Source organism: Ambystoma mexicanum, chromosome 4p, assembly GCF_040938575.1.
Source record: "Ambystoma mexicanum isolate Mex_15411 chromosome 4p, UKY_AmexF1_1, whole genome shotgun sequence".
Lineage (NCBI taxonomy): Eukaryota > Metazoa > Chordata > Amphibia > Caudata > Ambystomatidae > Ambystoma > Ambystoma mexicanum.
In genome coordinates this window covers 1,107,213,150-1,107,230,410 of record NC_090927.1, presented here as the reverse complement: position 1 = coordinate 1,107,230,410, position 17,261 = coordinate 1,107,213,150, and the positions used below count along the sequence as shown (strand labels likewise).

General features: G+C 38.5%; 1 protein-coding gene across 3 annotated transcripts in view; it reads left to right on the top strand.

Annotated features, from left to right (window-relative positions):
* Window positions 1-17,261, top strand: part of GRM1 (glutamate metabotropic receptor 1) — a 2,116,184-nt gene that overhangs the window by 611,454 nt on the left and 1,487,469 nt on the right. For all 3 annotated transcript variants that reach the window (XM_069606696.1, XM_069606695.1, XM_069606697.1), the window contains exon 3: window positions 9,471-9,720. In XM_069606696.1, the coding sequence (XP_069462797.1) occupies window positions 9,471-9,720 (250 nt within the window). The remainder of the gene's footprint in view (window positions 1-9,470; window positions 9,721-17,261) is intronic.

Below are 17,261 nucleotides of genomic sequence, written 5' to 3'. Positions count from 1 at the left end.
CCAACGTGGAATAGACACAACAGTAGTTCTATGTTAGACTATGTTTTTATATCTTCTGAGGCCATCTCCTCAATAGCATCTTTTAAGGTACTATCAACTGATCTTAGTGATCATAATATCCTAGAAGTCTCCTGGTCCCCCCCATGAGGTTGGAAAGCAGGATTATTATAACTTGTCAATTGCAGCAAACAACGAAGGAAACAGTCTCAAATGGTACCCTTCACAGATAGCTAAACTGGAGAAAAAAATATCTGAATTAGCAAATGATAATTCTGCTATAATGTGTTTTACAACGACTGTATTCAAATTTTAAATCAAACAACTGTACTTCCACGTACGAGATACTCACACAAATACCCACGATTAACAAAGGTAGCTTGCCTAAAAAAAACAATGAATAAGGAATTCAGAACCATATCTGCAAAGTCAAGTATAAATTTCAAGAATCAGATAAGAAATCTCTATAAAAATTGAATTAAACAACTCTTGTACAAGTATAATCAAGATAAAGCTGAATCTATGTTAAGAGCTTTAGCTTCCAAGTCTACTGGGGAGATTTGTAAAGTTTTAAACTCTATGCCTTGTAATGCCCATAGATCAATTCTATTAAATCCTATTGATGAACCAGTTTAGGCAACTCATTTTAAGTCATTACTACAAAAGCCAAATCAGAATTGGGATTTTCAATCTTTTCCAAATCTGTGTCTATCTGATCTTATATTTGACGAACTAGATATTCTACTGATAATTGAAAAATTAAGTTCATCTCGAGCTCCTGGACCTGATTTACTTACAAACGCTATATTAAAGAAAAATCCAGAAATGTGGGCAAACGTGTTAAAATCAATTTTTAACAGAGTCATTGACACAAATCAAATTCCTCCGTCATGGCAACAAGCAATAATTATTCCGATATTTAAAAAAGGAAATAGATCAGAACCTGTGAATTACAGACTGATAGCATTACTAGATGTCCCAGGGAAATGTTTTGCCAAACTAATTCTTAGAGATTTCACTAAATGGCTGAATAAAGAGCGACACTTTGACATCAATCAATCTGGTTTTGTGGCTGGTATTGGCACTGTTGTAAATCTATTTATTTTATCAGTATTAAAATACCAAGCAATTTTATCCAAACAACCGATATTTATGGCCTTTATAGATTTTAAACAAGCATTTGACTCGGTATCAAGAGTAGTTTTATCGAAGAAGCTCAGTGACATTAAGTGTCCCATATACATTAGATACTTAATTACCAAATTTTATTCTGACACTTTTATAAGAATCAAACTTACATCGAATGGATTACTATCAAAGCCAATTAGAACAAACTCTGGTTTAAAACAAGGATGTCCTTTTGCGGCGATACTATTTAATTTGTATATTAACGATATTGCACTGTTTTTAATTCTGTGCGATCCTTCCCTCCAAAAATCGATGGTTGTGAAATGTCATATCTATTATACGCTGATGATTTAGTGATAGTAGATAGAACCCCAATTGGATTGCAAAGGAAATTAACAGCACTCTACGACTACACATTGAAAAACAAATTAACAATTAATACTGCAAAATCAAATATAATGATGTTCCATCACGGTCGCTTACCAACAAAAACTAATTTTAATTGGAAATTAGGAAACTGTTCCCTTGATGTGATCCAAGAATATAAATATTTAGGTGTCAATGTTAACTCGCACTTGCTTGACTCTCCGTACCAAGACGAAATTGATAGCAAAATGAAACTGCTTGCTATTCAAGGGAAAGCATTACAAAAGAACTATGGAAAATTTTCGATCATCCCAGCCAGAATCTTCTATTTGCAGAAAGTGGTCCCTATAATAACTTATGGTAGCCAAACTAAAATTAACATAACAGGTATAAAATGGGACTATGTTGAGGGCTTATTCTGGAAACATATTCTACCATTACCAGTATGTACTCCTATTGCCCTCATTTGATTCGAACTAGGTCTTGTATCACTAAAGGCTACAGTTTCTTGGTTTATGTTTTCTTTCTATCGAAAATGCCTAATTGCCACTGATTTAGATATGAACCTATTGTTACAATGGAAAAACTGCTGTCTATCAATTTTGAATGATGCTGACATACCGCTAGAATTGTTACTAAATTTTCCTGATAAAGCCAAATTGAAACTTTGGCGAAGTGATTGGATCAGTACTATCGAACAAATTAGTACATACCAGGCCTATAAAAAAGGTGCATTTCAATTACGAGCAGTTAATGTCCTCCCTCAGTATTTAACCAAATTCCCTGATAGGAAATATGCTGATGCATTTTTACGGTTCAGGTTTAATTTAATGCCTACGAAAGATAAAATAGCTTTGATTAATCATTTAGCCCCCCTATCTAGAATTTGCTCTTATTGTACCGAAAGTGATACTATAGAAACTACAAGACACCACCTGGTTGAATGTCCAGCACTTTTGGATATTAGAATGCGGTATTTATATAAACATTTTATAAATATATATATAAATGTAAATAAATAAATTTTAGATACAGATTGTTAATATCAAAAGAAGAATTGTGGGATTCGATCTTTAACACTGCTAATACCTCTTTGATTATCGATATCATTCAATTCCTGAAAGAGTTAAAATTGTTATCACTAGATTAATGATATCCGTACTACTATATATCCTAGAACCTAGACATGAAATATGAGTATTCTAGTTACAATTACATATATAAATAAATGACCTTGTGTTAATGTTTACTGCTAATTGATTTTATTTAAATTTTTTAGATAATTTTTAAAATTAATTTTATGTAATATGTTCTATGTGTAGCAAATTTTGCCTATCAATCAATTAACTATGAATATGTTGATATTATGCTATTTAAGGATGTTCAATGATTTTAATTGTCTATGAAATATGTTTTCTTTCTCTCCATCTGGAAACTTGAGATGATTGATAAATATGAAAAATGAATTGTAAACAATTGAAAAAGTTGTAAATTCAACTAAAACAATAAATAGTTATATTAAAAACAACAGCTAAAAAGAAATGGAAAAGCCAAACGGAAACCTAAAAAGCAAGTAATTGCTCAAGCTTCTATGTACACGTCTAAAGGCCAACCCAAAAAAGCAAATGGATGCATCCTTAATGACAAAACTAATGAGCCTGCAGTTATACAGGAGAGTGTGAAACCTGAGCCTAGTGATACTAATGGATTAATTCATCAAGGTTCCAATAATAGCAATCAACACCTGCCACTGATTCTGAAAATGTTAATCATAATGAGCGAGCGTCCACTAATTTCAACCCAACCAGTGAATGAATGTCCCGAAATGATATTTGTAATTACTTACGTGAGCTTCTACGCAAATCACAATTTATTCCCCTCGGTGACAGTGGCACACTAGGAAATCAAAGAGCAGACCAAGAAGCAAATATTCTTAAACATAGTGAAGACAATATTGACAATCAATTGCCTATAGCAATAAAGAGTTCTATAGAAACATCCGGTGCTCCTGGTAGTGCAGTGAACACTGAGACAGGAAAGCAGAAAAAATCCAATGAAATGCAAAGTACTATAGTAGCCAAAAGTAATAATCCAACGAATACAGAAGTAAGTAGTATATATGTTGTCAACCTGACTGAAGTGATTAAAGTATTTGAGAATAAATCAGTAATAGGAATCGATAGCCATCCTCCATTGAATAGAGCAACAGTGCTGCATATTTTTCATGAGCTAATACCACTTTGAATGATAACATCTGAAGATATTCTCATTATAGACCAATTGGAAGATAAAAACCATGTTACTTCAAACATATGGTTTAAATCCAATCTCATCATGTCCTGCATATTAAAACATGAGGTTGAACTATTCAAACTGGGTTACTGGTGTAAAGAAATTGAAATGAGAAAAATAAAATATCCAATAGAAAAATCAAAATCCATATTAAAAGCAACTGCCCCTAATATATCTACATTAAAGGGAAATGGTACACAGCTAAATAGACCCCATTCAAGTTCAATAGCTGTTAATAAATCAGCCGATGTCATCACTAAAGTACTATAGGTTGAGGAAGAACATGATAAAGCTGGGTACTGGCAAAGGCTGCCCGCTGTCTTTAAAGCCCATTTCACTGAAAAATCGCAGTAACACTGACCTAATGTGTACCTGGAACACCAGGGGTTTTGCTCACTTAACAGCAGATGGTGGATTATTAGACAACATTGATTTGTTCACAATAGTGGCATTACAAGAGACGTGGGTGACAGAAGCATGTGAGATAGATGGTCATAGCTCTTTACAAGTTTTAGCGACTAAAGGACGAGTTGGCCGACCATGCTAGGCCTATTTGTAACAGTGTGCCATCCCTGGAGTCTAATATCAATCTGTTCCTCACATATGATATAAGCAGTGAAGATGAGTACTGGGAAATAGAAGAATAATGAACAGATACTGCTAATACATATCTATGACCCCCCCTAATTTTATTTCCACCAAAAACAACACAGAAATAGTGAAGCAAATCCTTCAATCAACCAAAGAAAACATACCAGTTTTTGCTTTAGGTGATTTCAACGCCAGAATGAATGACCAGACAGTTTGTCCATTTAGCCCAGTGATTCTGGATCCTTAGCTGCATTTAAAACAGACAGGCAGGGGAAAATATGGCGGAGCTGTTTACCCATTTCAATTTTACCGTGCTCAATGGCAATTGTAAAGGCGACCAAACAAGAGCTTTCACTAGAATTATTGGTAAGAGTGTCTCCACCGCCAATTATGTTTTCGCCAATGAAGCATCCATGGCCATTGTGAATGATATGCCCATTATACACCATGAAAAAAGTGATCACCTCCTGCTTTGCATTATGTTGGACATTCAACATTACTGAACGGTGACATCTTTCTTAACTCAGGTAAAAATAGAATAAGTTGGAATCCCACAAACTTTAGACCGGACGTGTAATAGCAGAAGCAGGTCGCTACCAATTTACCGAAAACTGAATGCTGCCATCTGAAAACAAATGAATTTCGATCCTAACTGACTTCTCAGATTTAATTAAACTGATTAGTGCTGCAATGCAAAAAAAGCTTAGTTAGAAGATTCCGTCTGAACGATGGAACAGTTCCCATAAGAAGCATCAGCTGCATGACCATAATATCCAAATAGTGAAAATTACAATGAGAAAAGATATTGCTAAAGTTTTAAAAAATGAGGGGTACAATGCAGCCCAAAACAATATCCCAAAAATTATGAAAGATCTTAAAAAGAGGTTTTACAGCTTCTTACGTAGATACAAAATAAAAAAACAATATGAACTTTGGTTTGAATTAGCCTTTCATGCAAAAAATAATAGCCATAGGGATTTGGACTGCGCTAAGAGGGGCAGCAAAAATTATTTACCATTCAATAGTGTGCCCGAAGAGAGTTGGCATTGCCACATTAAGAACACTCTGGGGGCCACAACACTCTGTGATGAACAAATAAACAAAGCAAGCTGGATTTGTGGGTCATCGATTGACAATATCTCTCTCATGATAACTGAAATTACCGTCATCTCCTGCAATAGGTCCTGATGGCACCTGTAATGCTCTGCTCAAGTTATTGCCATGTAGCTGAGTCAAGGCTCTTCATCCCTTGTTAAATATAATAGGTGCTAGTGGTCTAATTCCTACACCATGGAAGGAGAGCACCATTTGCCCTGTGAATAAAAAAGGTTGCTGGAAGCTACCATCAAATTATCACATGCCACTGATGGTAGACATTCCTGCAAAAATATTTGCATGCATGCTTCTAAATGAGCTTAATCAGTGGATAAATCACCATCATATTCTACCCATAAATCAAACTGGCTTTAGAGCAAAATCTAGTACCCGCCACAATCTGTTAAGCCAGACCTCTACTATAGAATATGCCTGGAGAAAGACGTCAACTGCCAGTATATGCAGCATTTATTGATTTTAGTGCCGCCTTTGACGCGGTCATGAGGAATAAACTATGGAACAAATTAGTGAAATGTAAAACCCTTATGGCCTGTTACACATGATCCAGTTGCTGTATATGGACACTAAAGTTCGAGTGAGAACTAATGGTATGGGCCACGTCACTGAACCATTTCCCAAAGAGAGTGGCATAAAACAGGGCTTCCTTCTTGCAGCCACTCTGTTCAATTTGTACTTGGCTGACCAGGTTGCCACACTAGGAATTGAGGAAGTCTGCACAGTAAAATTTGGAACGCTAAGCTACAGTTGGCTTGGGTATGCTGATGACCTTTTGCTGCTCGACTACACTCCCAAGGGCCTTCAACCTCTATTGGACGCCCTGGAAGAGGATGCCGGTAGCAATGGTCTTCGGATTAATATCGAGAAAAAAATATAGTGGCGTTCTTGGGTGAAACCAAAATTAAAACACTGACTAGTCTAAAATGGAAACTAGACAACAAAGAGATTGAACATGTTGAATGTTATAAATATCTTGGAGTAATTGTTGACAACCAGCTGAGCTGGGCCGGGCAATGACAAGGCAAATTGTATGAAAATGGCTCTTTCCTTGAGCAACTTCATAGATAAACAAGGTGGAATCTCCATCAAAACCATCTTCTTATCATACTCCTTCAAAATAGTCCCATGCATGTTATATGAGTTGTGGTATGGGGGTATAATTTTTGAGCTGAACTTGTTAAACTTGAGGCCAAGATTTTGTGATTTTTGCTCAGAATGCCAAAGTCACTGTCCATCGAATATCTCCTTTTAGAGTTTGACACCTTTAAGTTAACTGGGGTTGTGTATAAATTGGTGATGGTATATGAGAAATTGCAATAGCTCGCAAATTGAACAATAATGAGTGAATTCATGAGGGCTTTTAGTGGCATTGATAAATACACAAAATTTGGTACTCTTGAATGCTTGTGTGAAATACAGCTGGATAAACGAGAATATCAGAATAAAGGCTTGTGGTTCCCAGACGATAATAACAAAAATGCACTAAGGAAAACATACAAAATCTGTATCAAGAAATGGATATGGTTAAACTGACACTGCATACTTATAGTGGTCCTTTTATATCATATTGGATGGATCCCACTACCATGCCTAAATACATTGACACTCATCCTAATAGTACCATTATACGCAATTATTTGCTATGCAGATTTAATCACTCTGAAGTACTAGAAATAGTGGAGGCAAGGATGTGAATACTGCGTAAGGAGCAAACCTATTGGCTATGTGGAGAGAACACAATCGAAACAACTGCGCATACTTTGTGTGTCTGCAATAGCTTAGCAGCTTTGGGATCATGTACTATGAGGGCATATTCCAACATGTTAATTGAGGAAACTCAGTCAATGTTGTAGGCAACATTGATGGAATGAAATGATGCTAACTTGATACACCATATGATGACATTTTATGCAGAAAGTATGAAGATTTAAAAAGTATTAACAGAATAATAAATGTGATTTTATTCAATTTTAGTATAATGAACTGTTGTGTCTATAGTATGTTGTAATATGTGTGTGTTGATCAAAATATTATGTGATTGTAAACTGTCTTTCTTATACAAGGCCAATGTTGGCCATATGTATAGTAACAAATAAATTAAAAAAACAATTACAGAGGAGTAGTGATATAATGCTCTTATTATAGGTCAGAAGTGATGCCACAACCAGCCTCTAATAACCTTATTTGCAGGTATTTCTTACAGATATTGCAGGCTGCTTTGTAATTTAGTGGAATTATGTAGAATATGATTCTATTAGTGGGTCAGCTTCTGAGTATCAACCCCCATCACGCAAGCAATACATATTTATTGTAATGACATGTATGGATGTATTCATGAATTTAATTCATAAATGCCATCTTGCTAGCCTTTCAGCACCCTAGATGAGAGACCAGGGGCAAAGTGTTTGTCTTGGATGTAAGACAATGCAGTGCAGTGGCGCAACACCTTTGAGCTGAACAGGCTTCAGGCCCGACACCCCTTCTGAAATTTTGGGCTATGTTGACTCAACATGGTTGATCTACAGAGCTGTGGCTGGACAGAACAGGACAACCATGTTAAACAGTGCCTGAGCTTCGCTGTTAACAAAGGCCCTGCAATTACTAATGTAAAACATTTCACTGTTAGCATCAGCATTCATTTGAAAACATTTTTAGGAAATTGAAATCATTATATGGGGTTAGCACTTGCATGCCAGGGTTGTGAGTGGAAGGTTAGAGAAGGGGCAGGAGACCACTCATTCTCACAGCAGTCCTTAAGTGGGTGTATTTAGACTGAAAGGAGAGAGTTAACTGTAACATTGATGCTGCACTAGTCTCATCATAATGCATATAGAAGTTAGATGCCCCCACACAAATAAGTTTGCCCCTCCACCACTGCCTCTGAAGTTAACACCTCTTCCAACATTTGATGGGTGAGCACCACCCACACCCAAAATGTAGGTTTTGTTGCACGCCTGACGCAGAGCATCATGCATCCAAATCCCAGTCCACTGCTTCGAGGCTGGTCTCTAAAAAGCTCAATAATAGTATACCTTTTTAGTTTTGGCTATTAGGTGGCACTGAAAACACTACCTTTAGCCAAAACTATTGTCATTAAAACAAGAGCTTTAAAATAAGAGCTTCAAATAGGGGCTTTGAATGAGGCTTTGTAATGCTTTTCAATGGAGATGATAGATGAGGATAGATACATAGGCTTTTCGCATTGTTTGGCTTTGTGACCACCAATTTAACGCCCATTTCTAGGTCAAATCTATGTGATGGTCCATCCATTCCCACCCAAACCCCACCCGGAACAACACCCCTTTTGCACTCTTTCCATGCATTTGTATTTTGTGCTGAATTAGGCAGCATTTTTACTTCCAAAATGCAGGCCACCATATGTTTATATTTAAAAAAATGTATTTTACTTGGTTTTTGATTAAAAAAAAATATATACTAGTGCTTGTAAATCATCCAATATTTTTTGATAAAACATAAACACCTTACTGTTATAGATACATTTTGTTGCAAAATGTCTCTGAAAATGTCCATGTGCTTACTTGGGGGTGTTGTTGAAGTGCTTTGTGATGCAAGTATTACCTGATTGGATTTGCTGAATATGAGTGATATTAGTATGATGTGATAGGGTGTGGAGTCTGTGCTTGGTCTCACAAGGTGGCCATTTTATTTCTACATCGGAAGAGAGAGGTAAGGAAGAGCAAACAGTTTTGGCATGTGAATAATATTTATACACAAGCAAAAACTGTTGACTTTGGCAGTGCTTGTTTACAACATGCCCAGTACTTGGGAACATACATCTGTTATGTTTTTCTTATGAAGTGCCCATATACCTTTGAGTCAAAATGTCGACACGTTTGCATATTCAGGGGAAGTGCTCACAGCTTATGATAGCTATGTCACAAAAGTAGATTCACACTTGTCATGTACTTTTCCAACAAAAAAGAAGTAAACTCATTAATGTTTTAATGTTGTTATGTTTGCAGGAAATTATGGGGAAAGTGGGATGGAAGCATTCAAGGAGCTGGCCGCGCAGGAGGGCCTGTGCATAGCCCACAGTGACAAAATCTACAGCAACGCTGGAGAGAAGAGCTTCGACCGGCTGCTGAAGAAGCTCCGTGAGCGGCTGCCCAAGGCCAGGGTGGTCCTCTGCTTCTGCGAGGGGATGACTGTCAGGGGGATCCTCATGGCTATGCGGCGCCTCGGCGTAGCTGGAGAGTTCCTGCTGATCGGAAGGTAAGTCCCACCAGCTATTATATTTATTGTTGATCAAGGCTTAGCAAGGTGCTTCCTACAGTTGCTATGATTGGCACAGGAAAATCACTGCCAGCCTATTGGTCTACTCCACATCTTCAAGAAAGGTAGCAATTCACTCCACTTTCAGAGACAGGTGTTGTCTGTTAGGTCTGCAGACTGATGATTTGTGGCATTTATGTTCCTTGAAGTACATTGTAATGTGTGAACAATTGCATGCTTAAAGTGTAGCCTACCTCAGAGGAATAGACATCTATTATCACATAGCGATCCCCCATGCATTAAGATTTCACAGTAGCTAAAGGAACGTTGGTTACTGTTTAGCAACTCCATCTGTGAGCTGTTGGTAAATATCTGGCAAATAGCCAATCACATGCAACAAGACTTGCAATCATAATTGTATTTTTGTCATCTTTTATTGACAGCTTTCTTTTTCATTTTGCCATATTATAGGAAAGCGTTATTTTTTTGTGGGGGGTGGTCACTATAATACATACATTCCTATTGCCCTTCTGCAATGAGGCGTATCATTACATGGTAATGTTTCAAGCCAATGCATGCTACTTGAAAGTTTCACCTGACTCATGGCATTTCTCTTAATAGATGTTCTGTCAAATGTCCTGATAAGCACATAGGCCGCCTTATGTTTGAGCACTGAGGAAAAAATTGCCCTAGTGCAAAACAAGAATCTTTTTAGTCTATGTTTCCACCATGTTAATGTTTGCTTTAGTACTACTAGTGATAGGTGTTAGCACAAGGGTAAACATTGCCCAGATGGAAAAGTGCACAAAAGGCTATATGTAAAAATTGAACAAAAGGTTATATGTAGTTGCATTAGAGCAATTAGTGATAATGCATGCAAGTTGCAAATGGTTGGTGCAATATTTCTGGAAAGAAACCCCTGTGTCAGTTTATACTTTTGGCCAGAATTATGATCACTTTTAAACTATATGGAGAAGCCCACTCCTTTGCTTTGCAGTGCGAAATAGTAAGAAAACAGTGTGAAAAAGAAGAGAATGCAGGACTCAGCGCCATCACGATGTGTGTATATTTATTGGTATTGCATATTCACCCATTGAATGCGAAGCCCATGTACGATAACATGTTTCGGCTCTGCTGAGCCTTTTTAAAATCTGGGACGTAGTTGTATGTAATACATCCATAGGACTAATGTCCCTGTAGGAGTAACGTAAGAAAACAGGGTGACTAGATGATGACATGTCAAAACGACACACCGATTTCCGTTCCGGTCTGCAACTTCACAAACTAGTGCATTCTAGGAGTTGTAGTCACACTTTGCATGAAATGCATATCTGGGTCATGTGCATCTGCTAACAACAGCCTACCACTGAACATGTGAAATCCTGTAGAATTGTACTCATTGTGTCATGCAGTGAAAATGTCATTCCTATTAGATAAAAGAGTATGGCGTTCCAAAGCAGGCAAAATTGTAAAATTGAATGGTTTTAAAAAACGTAAACAAAACTGTCAGGTAATTGAGAGAACTTTAGTCAGCAAGAAAACACTCAATGTAAAGGGATATTTAAACGTATGTTTTCCAAATTCGACACCTCTCTATGGCGAAGTCTTTCTGCCTACATACCTATTTCGTGCTTAGACATATTTTAATTCATGTCGTGGTATTACTGTTTCTGTTTGCTTTAATAAAATTCTACCAGTAGGTTCAACATACATATTTACTGTATTTGTCCAGATCATGTTTTACTTTCTTAAAACATAAAACCCTTCAAAACTATTCAAGGGTGAACCCTTGTGTAAGACCCTTTTACGATAGAGAAACAAACTTAACTTAGAGAGGCAGCAGTTTGGCCCTTTTTATGAAACACTAAAATTAGAGTGTGGGCCTCGTAATCCTGCAATAAATCCGCAGGACATAGTGGTGGTAACAGTAATTGAGTTTGGCAGTAATTCAGTGGAAATGAAGTGAAATTACAGAAAAAGTCGTAATGCAGAGGTCGGCAAACGTTGGCTCTACAACTCCCATCAGTCCTAGCTAACAAAGTCAAAAGTGATTGCTCATGGGAGTTGTAGTCCAAAAAATGTGTAGAGGTACAGGTTACAGATCCCTGTCGTAATTAATGACAATGACCCATCACTTAATATTAAACGTCTTTTTTTTTTTTACATAGCTCTTGTAACCATAATTTTTGCTGTTTCGTAGCACTGTAATTATGAGGTGCTGCTGTTATCTAATTTAATGGTACTCATAATATAAACCTCAGAATGATGGAAGAAATAGTGGGCCCTACCTGGATTTAAAACTGTGTTTTGCAAATTGAAAAAAAGAAATCTGCAGCAAAAAGACCAGTGCTAATGGGGAGTTTAGATAGGCCTGAATCATGCAATTATTTGTGCGGTGCAAAGTGACTTTGCATTGGTGCCAAGTGACTTTGCTCTGCAACAAACACCCTGATTACAGGGCAGTGCAAAGTGTATTTTCGCAGTGCAAAGTAGCTTAGGACTGCAAAAGTACTCTTTGCACTGTGCTAAATGGGCCTAAATCACAGTGCAAAGAGTACTTTTGCAGTGCAAAGTGACTTTGCACTGCATAAATACACGTTGCACCACTCTTTGAATCAGGGTGTTTGTTGGCAATGCAAAGTCACTTTTTACCACGCTAAAAATTCCATGAATCGGGCCCTATGTGTGGTAACATTGTGGGGCTTTATCAGTGTTTCACAGCAAGCCTTGCTATGACTGTTAACTACATCTTCCCACTACATAAGAAATGCCAACTGAGAGTTTTAAGACTGTGGAAAAAGACACACAGATGTTGGATCATGTCTTTAGTATGAATAGCACAGAAGATGGAAGCAGAGCTGAATCTGAAGCAGGATACTGCATTACTCCTGAAAATGCAAGCTGCGAACTGGGAGCTGCCCCCTTACGCCGCAAGGCAATTTCCCCACAGTCCGCTTTGTTCGCAGCAGCCTGTCGGAATAATTGCTGCCAATGTGTTCTGCGCATTCCTGGTGGGTAGACAGGAAGGAAGCTAGAGCAGCAGGGAAAGAGTAGGACAGGGGTGGGAGGAGCTATCATGTTTAAGGGGGCGGGAATGGGCACAGGGAGGAGGGGGTTGGGGTGGCAAGGGAGCGAGGGAGAGAAGCATAGTGGGGCCTAGCAAGAAATCCGGGATTACAGAGGATTCCCTTATACAACAGAGGGGACCGGGAGTAGAATGGAGGATAGGTATATGTGCAGGGACTGCTGGGGTATCCCCCGCACAAGACAAGGCTCATGATGGGAAGCGGGGAATGAACGAAAATTAGCCGCAGCGTCAGAAAATGCATGTTAGCAAGATTGGCCTGCAGGCAATTTTCATAAATCCGTTAACAGTAACAACAGAAAAGAAGTTGCAGGGAAAGTTGTAGTGGAGTGTAGAGGGCTGAGTGGAGGCAAGGAAGAAAACAAGTGGCTTGGGGGGCATGAAAGTGGGGATATTGAAAAAAGAGGGGGTAGTTTTAAGTAAATGAGTTTCAGAAATTGCATGGTGGGAAGCCCCGTGATTAGGGTTTGCTAAAGTACTGTTGGCGATGTGTATGCATGGTAGAAGGTCAAAATAAGTGCTTTGGCCAATGGTCGAACTGCACACTTCTCTTTAAATCCAAATGAATTGAGTATCATTCAGTGTCTTACAATAGCTTTTGTGATTTTAGGGTGCTGGGGAGAAAAACACAGTTATAACACAAGTGAGCCGTTTCTATAATGAACAGAAATGTGAACAGTGTCCTCTGTTAATGGACACTCCCGTCCCCTGCACACCTATAATATTGTCAACATTGTATATATTCTTTATATCAGAGTTGCTATCATATAGTCTCTTAGGAATCATTCTTTAGACATCATCAAGTAAAGAGTTACTTCTTTTTCGAAGCATGGAATGAAATCACACCCACGCCGGCTCTGCTCATGGCAGCTCTACACATTCTAGTCACCGGTTGGGTTTCTGCAGGTAGCCCACATGTGCAAGCACATTACAGCCAGCCTGAAGTACCATCAAACGATCCAGGCACACAGCAGCAAGCAGAAGGACCACATGTGCATTCATCAGTCATCAAGAACAGCAGCCTCCTGGCCAGTGTACTCTGGGATACATGGTATGCCCAACGGGTAGCAATGAGTCCTGTATGCCTAGGTGCTGCAGGTCAGACTGTCATTGCTTCTCTCCATGAAATGCATGGTTCCTTTATCCCAGGTGATATTTGCGTTCTGTCAGTGGTATTGATTAACTATCACTGGTAATAAACACAATGCCATCTCAAGAAAGGAGTACTAACCATGTTCCTTAACAATATGTTCTGTGGTAAATCTAGTGCAATGATACGTATACACTAGCCGAAAATATGAGGCCAGTGAATGCCATTTATATTTCTATCTCCCTGGCTTGTATCTTCATCACACCCTTTCCTTCTCCAATGGGTGTGGCAGTTATAGGGTCGTGTTTATTGCAGTTAGTATCCCTGCAAGTTGTCCGGGATGCTAATAATTCTTTTGTTAAGTTGAGAAATGGCTACAAAACAACATGGCTGCCATGGACAAGCGGGAAGGGAACTACATGCAGTCCATTCTCCCTTTCCATGGTGGCCATTGTCACGGTGGGAGAAACACCCGAACACTGAGTGTTCCAGGCACCAGCAAGGGACAAGGAATCTGTAGGTAAGTGAGTGGTGAGTGAGGGAGGTGGAAATTAGTGGAAGCGGTTGGTGAAAAGAGGGAGCATGGGCACTCACATGATGTCTGGCAGGGAAGATGGCGGGCTAACTTTCCTGAGTAGACTTAGAATGTGGGTTTAATATTTTTGAGTTATGTCTTTCGTGTTACCTCATCAATAAATGAAAGCTGCATCACATTTAAAGTAATGCGGCCTCCAACAATACCGACATGCACGGGAGATATTGGCAGTCCACATACATGCCATGTCAATTTTACATAGATTCTCAATTTGAAAATAAAATTAAAGAATTCACGTACTTTCTCTGTATCACGACATTTGCGTGGGTTTCAGTGGCATCATTTACATCGACATAGTGGAAGGACTCATTATATACATAGACTCCACTAACAACAGACAAACTACCCATATATCCTCGCAATCCACTGATTCCATAACCATAGTAATAATATTCTCTATAAGTGGGGAGCTTTTATAGATTTTGCTAGGATTTGTATCAATCTAAGATTCATAAGTTAACTGCAAAGCTAAATACGTGAATGTAGCCTGAAAACAGTGTACGTTTTACCCCTATGTCAAAATAACAAGTTTAAAACCTGAAACTCTTTAATTCCATCTGCTTTTGTGTGAGGTAGTTACTCACCCACAAAAGCATTAATGGATGCAATATTACTAAATGCAGTGATACCACATGCGGCAACAAGCCATTTTCCCATTGAGGCCAACCAGGCTTCAAAATGGTGAATAAATGAAGCATCAGCATTACTCAAAATCCTGCCGACTTTACTAGTTACCACATGGTAATTTCATTTGGTGGCATTTCTATGGGAAATACTGACAAACTCCTAAAATACTTAGGCATTCGGGGGCCATGATCAAAGTTGCCTCTAATCATTTTTTTCTAAGTGCGGAAATATTTGGTTTTTGTGTGCACATAATTTTCAATGCGTGCAACTGACTAACACAGTAAGCCATTTAGTGAGCTATAATCTTTGAAGAGGGTTTGGAAGAGAATGTCCCCTTCCCCAACCACTGCATCTTACAGAACATTTCCCAAAGATATAGGCTAAAAAAAAAAAAATGTTTTATATGTGATTATAAAGAGAGATCACCAACCAGTTCAAGACTTCAAGATCCACCACAGTTCCTAGCAAAAGTACATATGCAAAGAAAAATGATTGTGTGCACAAAAAACATTGTATGATAAGAATAAACAAGAGATTTATTTGTGGCTATCCATTTATCAACACTACTAAGAGACAATAATCAACTTAATTTATGCCATTGGAACAAAACACTCATTTGTATTACTAAAAATATATACCATCTATAACTGATTTGGCCGGCAAATAAATGAGACATGATACATTATTTGCCACGTGAAATAATGAAATTTGAGTGTGCCAGAAAGCATGCCAATAAGAGTTCTTGTGCCACTTTAATGACGTAAATCAAGGGCCAGGAGGACAGGCATCTCATAAATTGTGCCAGGATTATAAATGCATCAGAATAACTTCACCACAGAGTATGATAATCAGAATCCAGGTGGCACAGCTCATCATCAACGTGACATTGTCCTGTGAACAGAGCAAAGATACCACTTATTTGAACAACAGCCTTACAGCAAACCGGCATGCACACCACCCATGTGTACTCCCTTAAAAAGGAAAATCTGCCCAACAAAAAATAGGGAGTAAAAATAAGATCATCAAAATGTGGGAAACAACTAACCCACAGGTGCCCAGCCCTCGATTATACCCACAAAGTTCCACCAATATTTTCCAATCAATAACCAGCAGAGCAGTAGCAAAGGAGGTATTACAGCCTGATCAAAAGAGAAAACATCTTTAAGTAAGCATATAATATCCCTATTGACAAAGCAAATTACTTTTTTACTCACTTAAACATCATCTGATTCCAAGTAGGGAGTCAAATCTTTTAGCGAGCCCTCCTTGCAGCGCTGATGTAGGGAGTGACATGACTGGGCCCATAATACAACCAATAGATTTGCCCACCCTTCCTCATCACAGCGTAGACGAAATTCAACAAGAGCCTCACTCAGGTTTCTTAGAAAATCACATAGATTTGCCTTTTAACTTAATAGCAGAAATACTCAGACAACAGCTGGAGTGTGTCCTCTGTAACTAGAGGCCCTTCTTCTGCAATTCACTTTTATCAGTTAAACAATTTGCTTGGGGTTCTTAGACACACTAAACACAGAACACGTGATTATTTTGGAAAACCCCCATCAGATGAGCAGAGAAAAACACAGAAGGTGCAGTCTCATAGTCTCTTACTAGAGTGTTCTATCCTTTAATGCAAACAAACAGCACATTTCCTTCATTGTTCTGTACTGCCAAAACATCGGATATGGTTTTTGAAAAATGTGGATTTGCTCTTCATTCCCAGGAGTGTTGCACACAAACAATACTCTGAATGCTGACTTGAGTTACGTGACAATGACATGCAAGGCCTTTTTTCGTGGTGCAGTTAGGTAGGAGTTACAAGAGACCGTACGCAGTGTCACCGGGGTGCTGCCTTGATTGTGGGGACGGCCAGAAGTATTGCCAGAGTGCATTACTTTGCGGACGAGGAGGGCGCGAATGTTGGTACACGTGGCTAGAAATGCCATGCGTTGGGGCGTATTGTGGGCGATCCGGCCGAAACTTGCGCACAGAGCTACTTTGCGGTCAACATTCCATGAATACACGAAGCGCAAAAGAATCTTGTGCATGCAGGGACACGCAAAGTCGTTTTCGTCGCAAGGGACTTCACATGATATACACGCATTTTCTCGTGAATAGAAGGGTAATTTAAATAGGCTCAACCA